General features: G+C 51.8%; 1 protein-coding gene across 2 annotated transcripts in view; it reads left to right on the top strand.

The window, feature by feature from the left end:
- LOC137327832 (proline-rich protein 5-like) overlaps positions 1 to 20,981 on the top strand; it is a 136,333-nt gene that overhangs the window by 99,226 nt on the left and 16,126 nt on the right. For both annotated transcript variants that reach the window (XM_067993668.1, XM_067993669.1), the window contains exon 8: positions 9,980 to 10,118. In XM_067993668.1, coding sequence (XP_067849769.1) covers positions 9,980 to 10,118 — 139 coding nt within the window. The remainder of the gene's footprint in view (positions 1 to 9,979; positions 10,119 to 20,981) is intronic.

The raw sequence follows: 20,981 nt of genomic DNA, 5'->3' as shown, positions 1-20,981 counted from the left end.
CTATTCCCAGCTGACACGGTGCCTCTCTCTATTCCCAGCTGACTTGGTGCCTCTCTCTATTCCCAGCTGACATGTTGCCTCTCTCTATTCCCAGCTGACACGGTGCCTCTGTCTGTTCCCAGCTGACAAGGTGCCTCTGTCTATACCCAGCTGACATGGTGCCTCTCTCTATTCCCAGCTGACATGGTGCCTCTCTCTATTCCCAGCTGACACGGTGCCTCTCTCTAATCCCAGCTGACTTGGTGCCTCTCTCTATTCCCAGCTGACACGGTGCCTCTGTCTGTTCCCAGCTGACATGGTGCCTCTGTCTATTCCCAGCTGACATGGTGCCTCTCTCTATTCCCAACTGACATGGTGCCTCTCTCTATTCCCAGCTGACACGGTGCCTCTCTCTATTCCCAGCTGACACGGTGCCTCTCTCTATTCCCAGCTGACACGGTGCCTCTGTCTATTCCCAGCTGACACGGTGCCTCTGTCTATTCCCAGCTGACATGGTGCCTCTGTCTATTCCCAGCTGACACGGTGCCTCTGTCTATTCCCAGCTGACATGGTGCCTCTCTCTATTCCCAGCTGACACGGTGCCTCTGTCTATTCCCAGCTGACATGGTGCCTCTGTCTATTCTCAGCTAACATGGTGCCTCTCTCTATTCCCAGCTGACATGGTGCCTCTGTCTATTCTCAGCTGACATTGTGCCTCTCTCTATTCCCAGCTGACATTGTGCCTCTGTCTATTCCCAGCTGACACGGTCCCTCTCTCTATTCCCAGCTGACACGGTGCCTCTCTCTATTCCCAGCTGACATTGTGCCTCTCTCTATTCCCAGCTGACATGATGCCTCTGTCTATTCCCAGCTGACATGATGCCTCTGTCTATTCCCAGCTCACATTGTGCCTCTGTCTATTCCCAGCTGACATGGTGCCTCTGTCTATTCCCAGCTGACCCAGTGCCTCTCTCTATTCCCAGCTGACACGGTGCCTCTGTCTATTCCCAGCTGACACGGTGCCTCTCTCTATTCCCAGCTGACACGGTGCCTCTCTCTATTCCCAGCTGACATGGTGCCTCTGTCTATTCCCAGCTGACACGGTGCCTCTGTCTATTCCCAGCTGACACGGTGCCTCTGTCTATTCCCAGCTGACATGGTGCCTCTGTCTATTCCCAGCTGACATGGTGCCTCTCTCTATTCCCAGCTGACATGGTGCCTCTCTCTATTCCCAGCTGACATGGTGCCTCTGTCTATTCCCAGCTGACATGGTGCCTCTGTCTGTTCCCAGCTGACATGGTGCCTCTGTCTATTCCCAGCTGACATGGTGCCTCTCTCTATTCCCAGCTGACATGGTGCCTCTCTCTATTCCCAGCTGACATGGTGCCTCTCTCTATTCCCAGCTGACATGGTGCCTCTCTCTATTCCCAGCTGACATGGTGCCTCTCTGTATTCCCAGACGTCATGATGCCTCTCTCTATTCCCAGCTGACACGGTGCCTCTCTCTATTCCCAGCTGACATTGTGCCTCCGTCTATTCCCAGCTGACACGGTGCCTCTCTGTATTCCCAGCTGACATGATGCCTCTGTCTATTCCCAGCTGAGACGCTGCCTCTGTCTATTCCCAGCTGAAATGGTGCCTCTGTCTATTCCCAGCTGACATGGTGCCTCTCTCTATTCCCAGCTGACATGGTGCCTCTCTCTATTCCCAGCTGACACGGTGCCTCTCTCTATTCCCAGCTGACACGGTGCCTCTCTCTATTCCCAGCTGACACGGTGCCTCTGTCAATTCCCAGCTGACACGGTGCCTCTCTCTATTCCCAGCTGACACGGTGCCTCTCTCTATTCCCAGCTGACATGGTGCCTCTGTCTATTCCCAGCTGACACGGTGCCTCTGTCTATTCCCAGCTGACACGGTGCCTCTGTCTATTCCCAGCTGACACGGTGCCTCTGTCTATTCCCAGCTGACACGGTGCCTCTGTCTATTCCCAGCTGACACGGTGCCTCTGTCTATTCCCAGCTGACACGGTGCCTCGGTCTATTCCCAGCTGACACGTTGCCTCTGTCTATTCCCAGCTGACATGGTGCCTCTCTCTATTCCCAGCTGACATGGTGCCTCTCTCTATTCCCAGCTGACATGGTGCCTCTGTCTATTCCCAGCTGACATGGTGCCTCTGTCTATTCCCAGCTGACATGGTGCCTCTCTCTATTCCCAGCTGACATGGTGCCTCTCTCTGTTCCCAGCTGAAATGGTGCCTCTCCCTATTCCCAGCTGACATGGTGCCTCTCTCTATTCCCAGCTGACATGGTGCCTCTCTCTATTCCCAGCTGACATGGTGCCTCTCTCTATTCCCAGCTGACATGGTGCCTCTCTCTATTCCCAGCTGACATGGTGCCTCTCTGTATTCCCAGCTGACATGATGCCTCTCTCTATTCCCAGCTGACACGGTGCCTCTCTCTATTCCCAGCTGACATGGTGCCTCTCTCTATTCCCAGCTGACACGGTGCCTCTCTCTATTCCCAGCTGACATTGTGCCTCTGTCTATTCCCAGCTGACACGGTGCCTCTCTCTATTCCCAGCTGACACGGTGCCTCTCTCTATTCCCAGCTGACACGGTGCCTCTGTCTATTCCCAGCTGACATTGTGCCTCTCTCTATTCCCAGCTGACACGGTACCTCTCTCTATTCCCAGCTGACACGGTGCCTCTCTCTATTCCCAGCTGACATTGTGCCTCTCTCTATTCCCAGCTGACATGATGCCTCTGTCTATTCCCAGCTGACATGGTGCCTCTCTCTATTCCCAGATGACATTGTGCCTCTCTCTATTCCCAGATGACATTGTGCCTCTCTCTATTCCCAGCTGACATTGTGCCTCTCTCTATTCCCAGCTGACATGGTGCCTCTCTCTATTCCCAGCTGACATGGTGCCTCTCTGTATTCCCAGCTGACATGATGCCTCTCTCTATTCCCAGCTGACACGGTGCCTCTCTCTATTCCCAGCTGACATGGTGCCTCTCTCTATTCCCAGCTGACACGGTGCCTCTCTCTATTCCCAGCTGACATTGTGCCTCTGTCTATTCCCAGCTGACACGGTGCCTCTCTCTATTCCCAGCTGACACGGTGCCTCTCTCTATTCCCAGCTGACATGGTGCCTCTCTCTATTCCCAGCTGACACGGTGCCTCTCTCTATTCCCAGCTGACATTGTGCCTCTGTCTATTCCCAGCTGACACGGTGCCTCTCTCTATTCCCAGCTGACACGGTGCCTCTCTCTATTCCCAGCTGACACGGTGCCTCTCTCTATTCCCAGCTGACATTGTGCCTCTGTCTATTCCCAGCTGACACGGTGCCTCTCTGTATTCCCAGCTGACATGATGCCTCTGTCTATTCCCAGCTGACCCGTTGCCTCTCTCTATTCCCAGCTGACCCGGTGCCTCTGTCTATTCCCAGCTGACACGGTGCCTCTGTCTATTCCCAGCTGACATGATGCCTCTGTCTATTCCCAGCTGACCCGGTGCCTCTGTCTATTCCCAGCTGACATGGTGCCTCTCTCTATTCCCAGCTGACATGGTGCCTCTGTCTATTCCCAGCTGACCCGGTGCCTCTCTCTATTCCCAGCTGACATGGTGCCTCTGTCTATTCCCAGCTGACATGGTGCCTCTCTCTATTCCCAGCTGACATGGTGCCTCTCTCTATTCCCAGCTGACATGGTGCCTCTCTCTATTCCCAGCTGACACGGTGCCTCTCTCTATTCCCAGCTGACATTGTGCCTCTCTCTATTCCCAGCTGACACGGTGCCTCTCTCTATTCCCAGCTGACACGGTGCCTCTCTCTATTCCCAGCTGACACGGTGCCTCTCTCTATTCCCAGCTGACATGGTGCCTCCGTCTATTCCCAGCTGACACGGTGCCTCTCTGTATTCCCAGCTGACATGATGCCTCTGTCTATTCCCAGCTGAGACGCTGCCTCTGTCTATTCCCAGCTGAAATGGTGCCTCTGTCTATTCCCAGCTGACATGGTGCCTCTCTCTATTCCCAGCTGACACGGTGCCTCTCTCTATTCCCAGCTGACACGGTGCCTCTCTCTATTCCCAGCTGACACGGTGCCTCTCTCTATTCCCAGCTGACACGGTGCCTCTGTCAATTCCCAGCTGACACGGTGGCTCTCTCTATTCCCAGCTGACACGGTGCCTCTCTCTATTCCCAGCTGACATGGTGCCTCTGTCTATTCCCAGCTGACACGGTGCCTCTGTCTATTCCCAGCTGACACGGTGCCTCTCTCTATTCCCAGCTGACATGGTGCCTCTCTCTATTCCCAGCTGACATGGTGCCTCTCTCTATTCCCAGCTGACATGGTGCCTCTCTCTATTCCCAGCTGACATGGTGCCTCTCTGTATTCCCAGCTGACATGATGCCTCTCTCTATTCCCAGCTGACACGGTGCCTCTCTCTATTCCCAGCTGACATGGTGCCTCTCTCTATTCCCAGCTGACACGGTGCCTCTCTCTATTCCCAGCTGACATTGTGCCTCTGTCTATTCCCAGCTGACACGGTGCCTCTCTCTATTCCCAGCTGACACGGTGCCTCTCTCTATTCCCAGCTGACACGGTGCCTCTGTCTATTCCCAGCTGACATTGTGCCTCTCTCTATTCCCAGCTGACACGGTACCTCTCTCTATTCCCAGCTGACACGGTGCCTCTCTCTATTCCCAGCTGACATTGTGCCTCTCTCTATTCCCAGCTGACATGATGCCTCTGTCTATTCCCAGCTGACATGGTGCCTCTCTCTATTCCCAGATGACATTGTGCCTCTCTCTATTCCCAGATGACATTGTGCCTCTCTCTATTCCCAGCTGACATTGTGCCTCTCTCTATTCCCAGCTGACATGGTGCCTCTCTCTATTCCCAGCTGACATGGTGCCTCTCTGTATTCCCAGCTGACATGATGCCTCTCTCTATTCCCAGCTGACACGGTGCCTCTCTCTATTCCCAGCTGACATGGTGCCTCTCTCTATTCCCAGCTGACACGGTGCCTCTCTCTATTCCCAGCTGACATTGTGCCTCTGTCTATTCCCAGCTGACACGGTGCCTCTCTCTATTCCCAGCTGACACGGTGCCTCTCTCTATTCCCAGCTGACATGGTGCCTCTCTCTATTCCCAGCTGACACGGTGCCTCTCTCTATTCCCAGCTGACATTGTGCCTCTGTCTATTCCCAGCTGACATGGTGCCTCTGTCTATTCCCAGCTGACATGGTGCCTCTCTCTATTCCCAGCTGACATGGTGCCTCTCTCTATTCCCAGCTGACATGGTGCCTCTCTCTATTCCCAGCTGACACGGTGCCTCTCTCTATTCCCAGCTGACATTGTGCCTCTCTCTATTCCCAGCTGACACGGTGCCTCTCTCTATTCCCAGCTGACACGGTGCCTCTCTCTATTCCCAGCTGACACGGTGCCTCTCTCTATTCCCAGCTGACATGGTGCCTCCGTCTATTCCCAGCTGACACGGTGCCTCTCTGTATTCCCAGCTGACATGATGCCTCTGTCTATTCCCAGCTGAGACGCTGCCTCTGTCTATTCCCAGCTGAAATGGTGCCTCTGTCTATTCCCAGCTGACATGGTGCCTCTCTCTATTCCCAGCTGACACGGTGCCTCTCTCTATTCCCAGCTGACACGGTGCCTCTCTCTATTCCCAGCTGACACGGTGCCTCTCTCTATTCCCAGCTGACACGGTGCCTCTGTCAATTCCCAGCTGACACGGTGCCTCTCTCTATTCCCAGCTGACACGGTGCCTCTCTCTATTCCCAGCTGACATGGTGCCTCTGTCTATTCCCAGCTGACACGGTGCCTCTGTCTATTCCCAGCTGACACGGTGCCTCTGTCTATTCCCAGCTGACATGGTGCCTCTGTCTATTCCCAGCTGACACGGTGCCTCTGTCTATTCCCAGCTGACACGGTGCCTCTGTCTATTCCCAGCTGACATGGTGCCTCTGTCTATTTCCAGCTGACACGTTGCCTCTGTCTATTCCCAGCTGACATGGTGCCTCTCTCTATTCCCAGCTGACATGGTGCCTCTCTCTATTCCCAGCTGACATGGTGCCTCTGTCTATTCCCAGCTGACATGGTGCCTCTGTCGATTCCCAGCTGACATGGTGCCTCTGTCTATTCCCAGCTGACATGGTGCCTCTCTCTATTCCCAGCTGACATGGTGCCTCTCTCTGTTCCCAGCTGACATGGTGCCTCTCCCTATTCCCAGCTGACATGGTGCCTCTCTCTATTCCCAGCTGACATGGTGCCTCTCTCTATTCCCAGCTGACATGGTGCCTCTCTCTATTCCCAGCTGACATGGTGCCTCTCTCTATTCCCAGCTGACATGGTGCCTCTCTGTATTCCCAGCTGACATGATGCCTCTCTCTATTCCCAGCTGACACGGTGCCTCTCTCTATTCCCAGCTGACATGGTGCCTCTCTCTATTCCCAGCTGACACGGTGCCTCTCTCTATTCCCAGCTGACATGGTGCCTCCGTCTATTCCCAGCTGACACGGTGCCTCTCTGTATTCCCAGCTGACATGATGCCTCTGTCTATTCCCAGCTGAGACGCTGCCTCTGTCTATTCCCAGCTGAAATGGTGCCTCTGTCTATTCCCAGCTGACATGGTGCCTCTCTCTATTCCCAGCTGACACGGTGCCTCTCTCTATTCCCAGCTGACACGGTGCCTCTCTCTATTCCCAGCTGACACGGTGCCTCTCTCTATTCCCAGCTGACACGGTGCCTCTGTCAATTCCCAGCTGACACGGTGCCTCTCTCTATTCCCAGCTGACACGGTGCCTCTCTCTATTCCCAGCTGACATGGTGCCTCTGTCTATTCCCAGCTGACACGGTGCCTCTGTCTATTCCCAGCTGACACGGTGCCTCTGTCTATTCCCAGCTGACATGGTGCCTCTGTCTATTCCCAGCTGACACGGTGCCTCTGTCTATTCCCAGCTGACACGGTGCCTCTGTCTATTCCCAGCTGACATGGTGCCTCTGTCTATTTCCAGCTGACACGTTGCCTCTGTCTATTCCCAGCTGACATGGTGCCTCTCTCTATTCCCAGCTGACATGGTGCCTCTCTCTATTCCCAGCTGACATGGTGCCTCTGTCTATTCCCAGCTGACATGGTGCCTCTGTCGATTCCCAGCTGACATGGTGCCTCTGTCTATTCCCAGCTGACATGGTGCCTCTCTCTATTCCCAGCTGACATGGTGCCTCTCTCTGTTCCCAGCTGACATGGTGCCTCTCCCTATTCCCAGCTGACATGGTGCCTCTCTCTATTCCCAGCTGACATGGTGCCTCTCTCTATTCCCAGCTGACATGGTGCCTCTCTCTATTCCCAGCTGACATGGTGCCTCTCTCTATTCCCAGCTGACATGGTGCCTCTCTGTATTCCCAGCTGACATGATGCCTCTCTCTATTCCCAGCTGACACGGTGCCTCTCTCTATTCCCAGCTGACATGGTGCCTCTCTCTATTCCCAGCTGACACGGTGCCTCTCTCTATTCCCAGCTGACATTGTGCCTCTGTCTATTCCCAGCTGACACGGTGCCTCTCTCTATTCCCAGCTGACACGGTGCCTCTCTCTATTCCCAGCTGACACGGTGCCTCTCTCTATTCCCAGCTGACATTGTGCCTCTGTCTATTCCCAGCTGACACGTTGCCTCTCTCTATTCCCAGCTGACATTGTGCCTCTCTCTATTCCCAGCTGACATGATGCCTCTGTCTATTCCCAGCTGACATGGTGCCTCTCTGTATTCCCAGCTGACACGGTGCCTCTCTCTATTCCCAGATGACATTGTGCCTCTCTCTATTCCCAGCTGACATGGTGCCTCTCTCTATTCCCAGCTGACACGGTACCTCTCTCTATTCCCAGCTGACACGGTGCCTCTCTCTATTCCCAGCTGACATTGTGCCTCTCTCTATTCCCAGCTGACATGGTGCCTCTCTCTATTCCCAGCTGACATGGTGCCTCTCTGTATTCCCAGCTGACATGATGCCTCTCTCTATTCCCAGCTGACACGGTGCCTCTCTCTATTCCCAGCTGACATGGTGCCTCTCTCTATTCCCAGCTGACACGGTGCCTCTCTCTATTCCCAGCTGACATTGTGCCTCTGTCTATTCCCAGCTGACACGGTGCCTCTCTCTATTCCCAGCTGACACGGTGCCTCTCTCTATTCCCAGCTGACATGGTGCCTCTCTCTATTCCCAGCTGACACGGTGCCTCTCTCTTTTCCCAGCTGACATTGTGCCTCTGTCTATTCCCAGCTGACACGGTGCCTCTCTCTATTCCCAGCTGACACGGTGCCTCTCTCTATTCCCAGCTGACACGGTGCCTCTCTCTATTCCCAGCTGACATTGTGCCTCTGTCTCTTCCCAGCTGACACGGTGCCTCTCTGTATTCCCAGCTGACATGATGCCTCTGTCTATTCCCAGCTGACCCGTTGCCTCTCTCTATTCCCAGCTGACCCGGTGCCTCTGTCTATTCCCAGCTGACACGGTGCCTCTGTCTATTCCCAGCTGACATGATGCCTCTGTCTATTCCCAGCTGACATGCTGCCTCTGTCTATTCCCAGCTGACATGGTGCCTCTCTCTATTCCCAGCTGACATGGTGCCTCTGTCTATTCCCAGCTGACCCGGTGCCTCTCTCTATTCCCAGCTGACACGGTGCCTCTGTCTATTCCCAGCTGACATGGTGCCTCTCTCTATTCCCAGCTGACATGGTGCCTCTCTCTATTCCCAGCTGACACGGTGCCTCTGTCTATTCCCAGCTGACACGGTGCCTCTGTCTTTTCCCAGCTGACATGATGCCTCTGTCTATTCCCAGCTGACCCGGTGCCTCTGTCTATTCCCAGCTGACATGGTGCCTCTCTCTATTCCCAGCTGACATGGTGCCTCTGTCTATTCCCAGCTGACCCGGTGCCTCTCTCTATTCCCAGCTGACACGGTACCTCTGTCTATTCCCAGCTGACATGGTGCCTCTCTCTATTCCCAGCTGACATGGTGCCTCTCTCTATTCCCAGCTGACACGGTGCCTCTGTCTATTCCCAGCTGACATGGTGCCTCTGTCTGTTCCCAGCTGACACGGTGCCTCTGTCTATTCCCAGCTGACATGGTGCCTCTCTCTGTTCCCAGCTGACACGGTGCCTCTGTCTATTCCCAGCTGACATGGTGCCTCTGTCTATTCCCAGTTGACACGGTGCCTCTGTCTATTCCCAGCTGACACGGTGCCTCTCTCTATTCCCAGCTGACACGGTGCCTCTCTCTATTCCCAGCTGAACCAAGCAGAGTTCAGGGATTGAACCTGGGTCTCTATCTCTCTGTACCACTGTTCCAAATGTGCATTTTGAAAGATCGGCCCCTTGGGTCTCTCAGCAATAACACAAAGTGAAGTGTTTCTCACTACATGCTCTGCCTGTTTACTGGGAGTTTGAACCACATCACATGCAAGTACTTTTACCAATTTCGAATTCGTTGCTGTCACGACTGACTTCAAACCTTTGAGCAGCTCTGTATTTTTTGGCCATTTGCGTCACTTTAATTCCAATTGGTTAAAAGGGACACTTACCGGGCGTTACAGCTGTGCGGCGCTTGCAGGGGTTAATCGTGGCATGTCGGGTATTTTTGGGTGGTGGATTCACACCGGCAGGTCCCACCGTACCCGCTGAAGGCCCTGCCGCTCCGGCGAGAGGCAGAGATCGGAGGCCGGGGCTTCGTCACACAGGAGGGAAGGGAGAGCGACCCTGGACCATTTGGACAGCTCCTGCCATTCGGGTTCACAGCAAAGGCCTGGCAGCCAGGCTTGACCTCTCGGGCATGGGTCCTACATGGCACAGAGAACGCCCAACAGGGGCACAGGCGAGAAAAAAATAACTTCGGAAGCGGGAGCATTATCCTAAAAAAAAAGATACGGAGCACTTCACAGCAACAGTTTACCTGGTGCGAACAGTTCATTTTCTGATGCTTCTTTTGCCAGGGGGCCCATGAGCCTAAAGGTCCAAGTGAGGAGTACATTCAGCTGGAGCGATTGGTGCAGCTCGTGGTCTCCCCCTATCTGGGCACCCATGGACTTCTCCCCAGGGACAGGAACATTGCAAATACAGTCTGCATACTTGGTAGGTCGATGCCATTTGCACAGTTTGTAGGGGGGGGTGGGGGTAGAGGAGGGGGAGGGAGAAAGATACGAGAGAGGGGAAACGCAGCCACCTTCTTAGCGGCTTATGTTACCCCTGAGAGCTCTGACTGGTACGACTGCCTCTTTTTGCTCAGTTTCTTAATGTAGATTATGGTTTCTAAGGGATTTTTTTCCCTATCTATTTGAAAGCTTTGATGAAGCCTATTTAACATTTATTTCACAGTGATTGGGGGTAATTTTGTCTCTGTGCGATAGTGTTAAACGGGTGATAGGGAATCGGCAGCTCGTTTTACGTCTCTCCGACTTTTATTTTGATTGAAGTCAACGGGAGTGATGTAAAACGGGCAGCCGATTCACAAACACCCATTTTATACTAACGCGCAAAGTCAAAATTACCCCCCTTGTCTGTAAAATGGACTCTTGTGCAACATTGTTTTAACTATCAATGGATGTCTGATTGTTTTCATTTAGTCAACAACAATTTCAGTAATATTTAAGACCGAAAAATCGCTTCATAGAAATGTGAGCTGTTACAGTCACGCTCAGTAGCTGCAATACAGTACCATGCGAGGTGGAGTTATCACCTTCATTGGTGCAGTAGCTGCAATACAGTACCATGCGAGTGGAGTTATCACCTTCATTGGTGCAGTAGCTGCAATACAGTACCATGAGAGGTGGAGTTATCACCTTCATTGGTGCAGTAGCTGCAATAATGTACCATGCGAGTGGAGTTATCACCTTCATTGGTGCAGTAGCTGCAATAATGTACCATGCGAGTGGAGTTATCACCTTCATTGGTGCAGTAGCTGCAATACAGTACCATGAGAGGTGGAGTTATCACCTTCATTGGTGCAGTAGCTGCAATACAGTACCATGCGAGTGGAGTTATCACCTTCATTGGTGCAGTAGCTGCAATACAGTACCATGAGAGGTGGAGTTATCACCTTCATTGGTGCAGTAGCTGCAATACAGTACCATGAGAGGTGGAGTTATCACCTTCATTGGTGCAGTAGCTGCAATACAGTACCATGAGAGGTGGAGTTATCACCTTCATTGGTGCAGTAGCTGCTCATGTCAAACAGTTTCTCCTTTGGACATCTGTGGGGAAATTTTAACCCCCCCCCCCCCCCCCTCCAACACCAGGCGGAAACTGAGCAAATTACCCCCTCCCATCCCGCTGGCTTCCCGTGGGTCCCGATATGAACCTGCTCTGTTTGTCAGGCGAGCAGGGCACCCATCAGTCGGCAGCGGGGTCCTGCTTTAAATATGCAGATTGGGTCCCGATGACATCATCGGGACCTGACTGCAATTTTAACCCCAGGCCTGTGTAGGGAAGTCTTCATGGCTTCCCGGCCGGTCCAAACCCATTGGGAAGAGGAACTGAAGCCAGAAGAAGCCCAGAAAGGTAAGCTTATCTTAATTTTTCCTTTTGTCTCCTTGAGGGTCAGGCGGAGCAGGAGTGCTCCTCCGAACTGCACAAGGAAACCTGGGACCACCCTTGCCCCAAGTTTCCTTCCCCCTTTCGACCGTCCAACACCCCCCTCCTACTTTACTTAACTACATGAGGCCATTCCTATGGGTCCCTGGCAACGACCTCCTGCCGCTCGAAATCTCACCTGGCTTCAGGCAGGAGACTGACGGTAATCATGCAGATCAGGCCCGAGAGTTAAAATCACCCCTGCCTCACGCTGCGGAGGACAAGACGGCTTCCCATCCTCCTCAGCCCCCACCTGCACCGATCCTGCTCGCCGTTAAAGGTCCCCCCCGCCCCCGCAATGTAACCCCCCCCCCACCAAATTTAGATTTTTAGGCAGCTGGAAGGATCTGAATTATTAAGATAACTTTGAAAGTCCTCGGGAGGAATATATCCTGTCTGTCTGCGTACACCCCTGAATCAGCTCCTGTCCAGCTCACTGCAGGTAAGAGGGTGCAACTGGTTCCCGTTTGAATATTGTGGGCCTGGAAGTTTGGGAAGAGCCATTTGTAGTGGATCGTAGTGCTCCCATAATATGGATGCCACAATCCGGGTAAGTTAGATGTGCATCGCAGAAAAGAAATGAGCAGTTTCAGTGTTTGTTATTTTGCTGATGCCAACCTGTATAAATGGATATATCCTCACAGAGAGGCTTACAGCTGAGTGTGAGATACACCATGTGACGGACTTCATTTTTACCCCCCGGGCGGGAGCGAGGCCTAGCGAGCGGCAGCAGGCAGCCTGGGCCAATTTTAAAATGCCGACTTCCCGACCAAAACGAGGAGAAGCAGCCCTCCTGCCGTTAAAATCATTGCCGGTCAGATTCAGCCACCGTGGACCAGAGGGAACCGTCCACGTCACAAGGTAAGTGGATAGGCAGGAGTGGAATCCCAAGGTTTCCTTGTGGGGCCTGGAGGAACTTACCTAACTGGGCCTCTTCTGGCCCTGTCTCCTGTGGCCGACAGGTTTAACCTGGTGGAGAGGCCATCACTGCTCCCCTGCTCAGGCTTCAGGTTAAAATAGCAGATTTACAAAGGTCCCCGCCGACTTGAGGGCAGATGTCCTTGCTGCCCGAAACTTAAAATTGCAGTCGGACAGATCAGGGCAGGAAAGGAGTTGGAAAGCCCCCCGCTTCAGTTTAACCTGGTTTCTGCCCGGCGGGGGAGTTAAAAATCAAGGCCGTGATGCGTGTTCCCTTGTCAGTTCTTACGCAGTAGATACAGGTGAAGTGAGACACCCTGGCTCCTCAGGAATGTTACAAGTTGCAATCCCCAATCGATAACTGAGCTCACACCATCCTGCTCTGCGGATCACAAATCTCTATTTGAACTGGTAAATTTTAAGCAGCCTTTTAATAGTTAAACCCCTCAGGAATGCAGCCTCTTTGCCTGCTGTGGCCTTCACTCAGGGTCTCTTCAATCACTAGGCTCAAGCTGCACAGCCAATAAAATAATCACCACAGACCTTACACATGAAGTCTCAATGATTAACATGGGTCTGTCAGGGCCTGGATTTCACTCCTTGATAAGTCGGTGATTCGCAATGCAGCAATTCTCAGAGGGAGGGCCAGTTCAAAGTGGAGCGAGTCGACCCGGGGTCACTCGAGAGGTTAAGAGGCAGAGAAAAGCTGGAAGTGCACAACAGATTAGTCAGCTTCTGTAAAGAGACAAGAGACAGGTTCTGGAGTTCGAGTGTGTACTTATCTATTTCAGCCCCCAATTTTAAACAACTGCGCCCCACTAGAACGGGGCGTGCGGGGGGTTAAAATCGCGGGAGCACGATACTCACCTCCTCCAGACTCAGTTCACGTCACTCGCCATTTTTACCGGTGCGATTCAGACAAGCGGGGGCTTCATTGAAATGCAAAAGTCGGGGTCTCCAGGCTTTTAGAACCCAATCTATCACCCACATCAATCCATTACTGATACCAACTCTGTCCCTTAATCTATCGCTCAAACCAACCTCCCAGTCAGCCTTTTAGTCCACCTTCAGTGCTAACAATATGTTTCTCACCACATTTCTCTTAACCATTGGCCTGTTTGCAAAAACAGTGTCACCTTCCTGTAGGAGTTCGTAAATCTTGCAACCATTGATAGGAAGATGTACCTAGTGCCAGCTCCTCATTACATTGTAACGGTTCCCAATCAGTGAGGCTGTTTTTATCTGTATGACCTTGGAATGGCTCAATTGACTTGTATGCACACAGAATTGCAAAATTATATTTCCAGCTATAAAATCTGTGGGAACAAGTCCAGAAAGATTAAAGCCAGACAGTGTAACCAGGGATTGGCAACAGAATGCTCAGCCAATCTTCCCCTTCACACTGTGGCTACAATGATGTCAAAGTGCCCAAAGCCTTATAAGCAGGACCACTAGTGACTGAATGAGTCAAGTTTTGTTTTTTGTTAGGTGTGATTCTGGGTTTTTATTTACTGGCATTTTGGCGATCTCATTCGATTAATTCTGCAATGCTGAGCTCCCAGCAGGGAGCCACGTTCGTATGGAGCGCAGGTCAACGATAGCCCTGATTCTCTCACCCACACTCACTGCAAGTACGTCTCCCCACTGGGAGCACGAGATCGCAGCATCGCCCCTCCTGTTTCCTGCCTCCCAAGTTTTTGTTGCCCCAATTCACCATTTGTTGCCAATCAGTCCTTTATTCAGTGCAGAGACTTTATATTACAGCCTACAAATTTTTGCTGTTTAAATAGCCGCATTTGCTTTAAACCGAAGTGGCAGCCATTAATGGCTCGCAAGCTCCCATGATTTCTCATCCCACCCCCCTCCATGTAGTCACACTTCCTGCTCAAGGCAGCAGTGGTGCAGGAAGCATGTTTAAATGATACAGCTGGGCTCACAGTACCAACTTCACACTGTGCCAGTGCAGGCAGCGACCCGCACAGTGTGGTCCTGATGGCACCAACCCTGTGATCACAATATCGGCCCACAAAATGTTAGTTAGATCAAATTTAAATTGGTTTCTGTAAACTGTGAGCGGGAATGATTTCCCTTCCACCTAACTCCATGGTTAGGGACACACACACCTCTCCGTTTGAAGCCTTCACAATATTAAATCGTACCGGTAGCTCACTCCGGAGTGTGAAAACTATTAATATCCTCAGTAATTATTCGATTCTGATAATCAAGATATGGACACTTTGGGCACGATTTTAAAAGTGAAAAGCAGGTAGGTTGGGGGAGGAGGGGCATTCAAAATCCCAACCATTTCAGACCCACCCCCAACCCGCCTCCAACTCGCCCATTCCTGGTTTTCATCGGGGCGGGACGAGGGGCGGGCGGCCAGGAGGCGGGTCGGGCCTTAAAATCTTTCAAGGAGTCTGCGAGCCTCCATTTTCCCACAGTCTCCGATTTCAATCCCAGGGGGCCGGGATTCCCGGGCCTTCTCTTTCATGCCACGTGAAAGGAGGCAAGAAGGACCGAGACCAACAGGTAGGTGCCTTTCTGGCACGGCCTCTGGGCCCGGAGGAACAGGAGTGCTTCCTGCAGGCTCAACAGGCCTACCTGCAGTGACCCCCACAACGATCAAGGACCCCTGACCCCGATCCCCTCCCCCAACAATCATGGACCCCCCGATGACCCCCGAACCCCCCCCAACGATCGCAGATCCCCGCGATGACCCCCGATCGCGACACCCCCCCCATGACAGACCCCGATCCCTCCCCCCATGTCTGACTCCCCCCGTGACCCCCGTGCCAACCCATGCACCCATGCCAACCCATGGACTGTGCCAACCCATGGACTGTGCCAACCTATGTCCACTGTGCCTCCATGCCCCTGTGCCCTCATGCCCCATGCCAATCCATGTCCCCCGTGTCCCCCCCCCATCCATACAATCAAAGACTTACCTGCAGACTTACCTGAAGATGTCCTCTCCCTGGCTGGTCTGCCATCCGACTGAAGTCAGCCTGTCAATCAGGCCGGTCAGTCTGATGGGAAACCGACAAAAAAAAATAAAAGATGTCCTTATGTCAAAATCGTAAGGATTTTCCGGGAAACCCATACTTCCAGGTTTCCCATCCTCAATTTGACCCCGCCACTCCCTTCCCGGCTTGGAGTCAAAATCTTGCCCGTTATAGGTCAATGGATGGAAAATTTTTGCTTCCTATTAGAGCTTGAAATTCCTCTCAGCCAGTAGCTCAAAACGGGCGGGATTGCATGGGCCGCCCGTTATACGCCCCACCTGTTATACACCCCGCCCGTTATACGCCCCGCCCGTTATACGCCCCGCCCGATATACACCCCGCCCGTTATACGCCCCGCCCGTTATACGCCCCGCCCGTTATACACCCCGCCCGTTATACACCCCGCCCGTCATACTCCCCGCCCGTTATACGCCCCGCCCGTTATACACCCCGCCCATTATACGCCCCGCCTGTTATACACCCCGCCCGTTATACACCCCGCCCGTTATACTCCCCACCTGTTATACGCCCCACCTGTTATACGCCCCGCCCGTTATACACCCCGCCCGTTATACTCCCCACCTGTTATACGCCCCACCTGTTATACACCCCACCTGTTATACACCCCGCCCGTTATACTCCCCACCTGTTATACACCCCGCCCGTTATACTCCCCACCTGTTATACGCCCCACCTGTTATACGCCCCGCCCGTTATACACCCCGCCCGTTGTACACCCCGCCCGTTATACTCCCCACCTGTTATACACCCCGCCCGTTATACTCCCCACCTGTTATACACCCCGCCTGTTATACACCCTGCCTGTTATACGCCCCACCTGTTATACACCCCGCCCGTTATACTCCCCGCCTGTTATACACCCCGCCCGTTATACTCCCCACCTGTTATACACCCCTCCCGTTATACTCCCCACCTGTTATACACCCCGCCTGTTATACACCCCGCCTGTTATACGCCCCACCTGTTATACACCCCGCCCGTTATACACCCCACCCGTTATACACCCCGCCCGTTATACTCCCCACCTGTTATACACCCCGCCTGTTATACGCCCCGCCCGTTATACACCCCGCCCGTTATACTCCCCGCCCGTTATACTCCCCACCTGTTATACACCCCGCCTGTTATACGCCCCGCCCGTTATACACCCCGCCCGTTATACTCCCCACCCGTTATACTCCCCACCTGTTATACACCCCGCCCGTTATACTCCCCGCCCGTTATACACCCCGCCCGTTATACGCCCCGCCCGTTATACACCCCGCCCGTTATACTCCCCACCCGTTATACTCCCCGCCCGTTATACACCCCGCCCGTTATACTCCCCGCCCGTTATACTCCCCACCCGTTATACACCCCGCCCGTTATACGCCCCGCCCATTATACACCCCACCCGTTATACACCCCGCCCGTTATAATCCCCGCCCGTTATACTCCCCGCCTGTTATACACCCCACCTGTTATACTCCCCGCCCGTTATACTCCCCACCCGTTATACGCCCCGCCTGTTACACTCCCCGCCCGTTATACACCCCACCCGTTATACTCCCCACCCGTTATACGCCCCGCCCGTTATACGCCCCGCCCGTTATACGCCCCACCCGTTATACACCCCACCTGTTATACTCCCCACCTGTTATACACCCCACCTGTTATACTCCCCGCCCGTTATACTCCCCGCCCGTTATACTCCCCGCCCGTTATACACCACACCTGTTATACTCCCCGCCCGTTATACACCCCACCCGTTATACTCCCCGCCTGTTATACACCCCACCTGTTATACTCCACGCCTGTTATACACCCCACCCGTTATACACCCCACCTGTTATATTCCCCGCCCGTTATACACCTCACCTGTTATACTCCACGCCTGTTATACACCCCACCCGTTATACACTCCACCTGTTATATTCCCCGCCCGTTATACACCTCACCTGTTATATTCCCCGCCCGTTATACACCTCACCTGTTATATTCCCCGCCCGTTATACACCCCACCCGTTATACACCCCGCCCGTTATACACCCCACCTGTTATACACCCAGCCTGTTATACACCCCGCCCGTTATACACCCCGCACGTTATACACCTCACCTGTTATATTGCCCGCCCAATCTATTAACTTCAATGTAACCAAATATCGGGTGGGACGTATAACGGGCGGACGATTTTCTACCCTTTACGAGTGTCTACCCTGTATAGTCAATTAGGACCGAGCTATTTTGTATGACACCGCTGTGTCAGCCAATGAGTCGGAGGCAGGACGGGACTTGTGGTTTTAAATTACTCACGACCGAAACTACAGCAGAGTCTCCCGAGTACAGCAGGTTTATATCTCCGGCAAAATGCGGTAAGTGCAGGATAGTTACATAATACAAATTATGAGCGCAAAATCAATCCCAGTCACTTAACAGCCGTGCGGGCTCCCGGCGTGATTGACGGGGGAATCTGCATTCCGGCCGGGACTTGTGGTGTCACTCTATGCAGCCATTTGCATTGTCTAACATGTGTGAGAAGTTGCAACGTCACCCAGGTTACAGAAACCATTAATATGGTGATCAGTTGCTCCTTCTTACGGGCCTGTTGTACTTGCGACTGTTCCAGACCTCTGAAAGGTCAAATAAAGGGATGCCTGCAGCTGCTCATCAGTAACCTGCTGTCTGTTTGGAAATGACCCAAGCCGTTATCTGCAATGACTGTCCCAACCCAGAGGTCGGTCTAGTAAAATTCTTGCAGTTTTGCTTTGTTCTGAAAGTGTGCAAATCCCTTGAGTCGAGCAGCTGAGAGGCCAGCTCTATACTTCTAAAAGCCGGTGTGATTGAGTGTTTTGTAGACAGAAGTTGCCTGAACCTGGGAATAAGGTTCGCTGGTTCTTTAATTCAGTTCATGCGGTTCCAACGCATCTACGGTAAGGTACGAGTCTGTGAGTGCAATGACGTGCGTTTACATAAAAAGCACATCCAGGGACTGTTGTTATTTTGGAGTCAGGAAGTGGTTTTAAAAATACCGGTGCAAAAGTAAGCATTGCCTTACAACTTTTATCTGCTGAGTTATTCTTGCTTCTGTACAACTTTAGCAGCAGGTGTCATAGGAACAGGAGTAGGCTATTCAGCCCCTTGAGCCTGTTCCGTCATATCCTTCCTGAGGTGAGGTGTCCAAAACTGAATGCAGTAATCCAGATGGGGCCTGACCAGAGCTCTGTACAACTGAAGCACAACTTCCTCCCCTTTGTATTCCAACCCCCTTGAGATAAAGGCAAACATTCCATTAGCCTTTTTGGTTACTTTTTGTACCTGTCCACTAAAACAGGGGAAAAATAGAGTATGAGAGTAAACTTGCAAGGAACATAAAAGCGGACTATAAAAGCTTCTACAAGTATTTAAAAAGAAAAAGATTCGTGAAGACTAATGTAGGTCCCTTACAGTCAGAAATGGGAGAATTTATAATGGGGAACAAGGAAATGGCAGAGCAATTAAACACATACTTTGGTTCTGTCTTCACGGAAGAGGATACAAATAACTTCCCAGAAATGCTGGGGAACCAAGGGACTAGTGAGAAGCGGAATTAAAGGAAATTAGTATTAGTAAAAAAAATAGTGCTTGAGAAATTAATGGGACTGAAAGCCGATAAATCCCCAGGGCCTGATAATCTGCATCCCAGAGTACTAAAAGAGGTAGCCATGGAAATAGTTGATGCATTCGTTGTCATCTTTCAAAATTCTATAGATTATGGAACAGTTCCTGCAGATTGGAGGGTGGCAAATGTAACCCCACTATTTAAAAAAGGAGGGAGAGAGAAAACAGGGAACTACAGACCGATTAGCCCAACATCAGTAGGAGGGAAAATGCTCGAGTCTATTATAAAGGACGTGATAACAGGACACTTAGAAAATATCAACGGGATTAGACAAAGTCAACATGGATTTATGAAAGGGAAATCATGTTTGACAAACTTACTGGAGTTTTTTGAGGATATAACTGGTAGAATAGATAAGGGAGAACCAGTGGATGTGGGTTATTTGGATTTTCAGAAGGCCTTTGATAAAGTCCCACATAAGAGGTTAGTGTGCAAAATTAAAGCACATGGGATTGGTGGTAATATACTGGCATGGATTGAAAATTGGTTAACAGACAGGAAACAGCGAGTAGGACTAAATGGGTCTTTATCGGGGTGGCAGGCACTGATTAGTGGGGTACCACAGGGATCAGTGCTTGGGCCCCAGCTATTCACAATATATATCAATGATTTGGGTGAGGGAACCAAATGTAATATTTCCAAGTTTGCTGACCACACAAAACTAGGTGGGATTGTGAGTTGTGAGGAGGATGCAGAGAGGCTTCAAGGCGATTTAGACAAGTTGAGTGAGTGGGCAAATACATGGCAGATGCAGTATAATGTGGATAAATATGAAGTTATTCACTTCAGAAGGAAAAACAGAAAAGCAGAGTATTACTTAAATGGTGACAGATTGGGAAATGTTGATGTACAAAGGGACCTGGGTGTCCTTGTACACCAGTCACTGAAAGCAAAAATGCAGGTGCAGCAAGCAGTTAGGAAGGCAAATGGTATGTTGGCCTTCATTGCAAGAGGATTTGAGTACAGGAGCAAGGATGTCTTACTGCAGTTATACAGGGCCTTGGTGAGACCACACCTGGAGTATTGTGTGCCATTTTGGTCTCCTTACCTAAGAAAGGATATACTTGCCATAGAGGGAGTGCAGCGAAGGTTCACCAGACTGATTCCTGGGATGGCTGGACTGTCGTATGAGGAGAGATTGGGTCGACTCGGCCTGTATTCACTCGAGTTTAGAAGAATGAGATGGGATCTTATTGAAAAATATAAAATTCTGACAGGGCTGGACATACTGGATGCAGGGAGGATGTTTCCCCTGGCTGGGGTGTCCAGAACGAGAGGTCACAATCTCAGGATACGGGGTAGGACATTTAGGACTGAGATGACGAGAAATTTCTTCACTCAGGGGGTGGTGAACCTGTGGAATTCTCTACCACAGAAGGCTGTGGAGGCCAAGTCACTGAATATATTTAAGAAGGAGCTAGATAGATTTCTAGACACAAAAGGCATCAAGGGGTATGGGGAGAGAGCGGGAATATGGTATTGAGATAGAGGATCAGCCATGATCATATTGAATGGTGGAACAGGCTCGAAGGGCCGAATGGCCTACTCCTGCTCCTATTTTCTATGTTTCTATGTTTCACTAGTTTTAAACGATTTATGTACTTGGGCTCCCAAATCCCTTTGCTCCTCTACTGTTCCTAGTTTCTCACCGTTTAGAAAATACTTCGATTTATCTTTTTTAGGTCCAAAGTGGATGACCTCAGACTTACCTTAAACTCCACCTTAAACTCCATCTGCATAGTTTTGCTCACTCACTTAACCTGTCTATGTCCCTTTGCAACTTCCT

The sequence above is a fragment of the Heptranchias perlo genome, chromosome 12 (assembly GCF_035084215.1).
Source record: "Heptranchias perlo isolate sHepPer1 chromosome 12, sHepPer1.hap1, whole genome shotgun sequence".
NCBI classification, from domain to species: Eukaryota; Metazoa; Chordata; class Chondrichthyes; order Hexanchiformes; family Hexanchidae; genus Heptranchias; species Heptranchias perlo.
The sequence above is the reverse complement of the archived record's forward strand: the minus strand, read 5'-3'. Positions and strand labels throughout refer to the sequence as shown.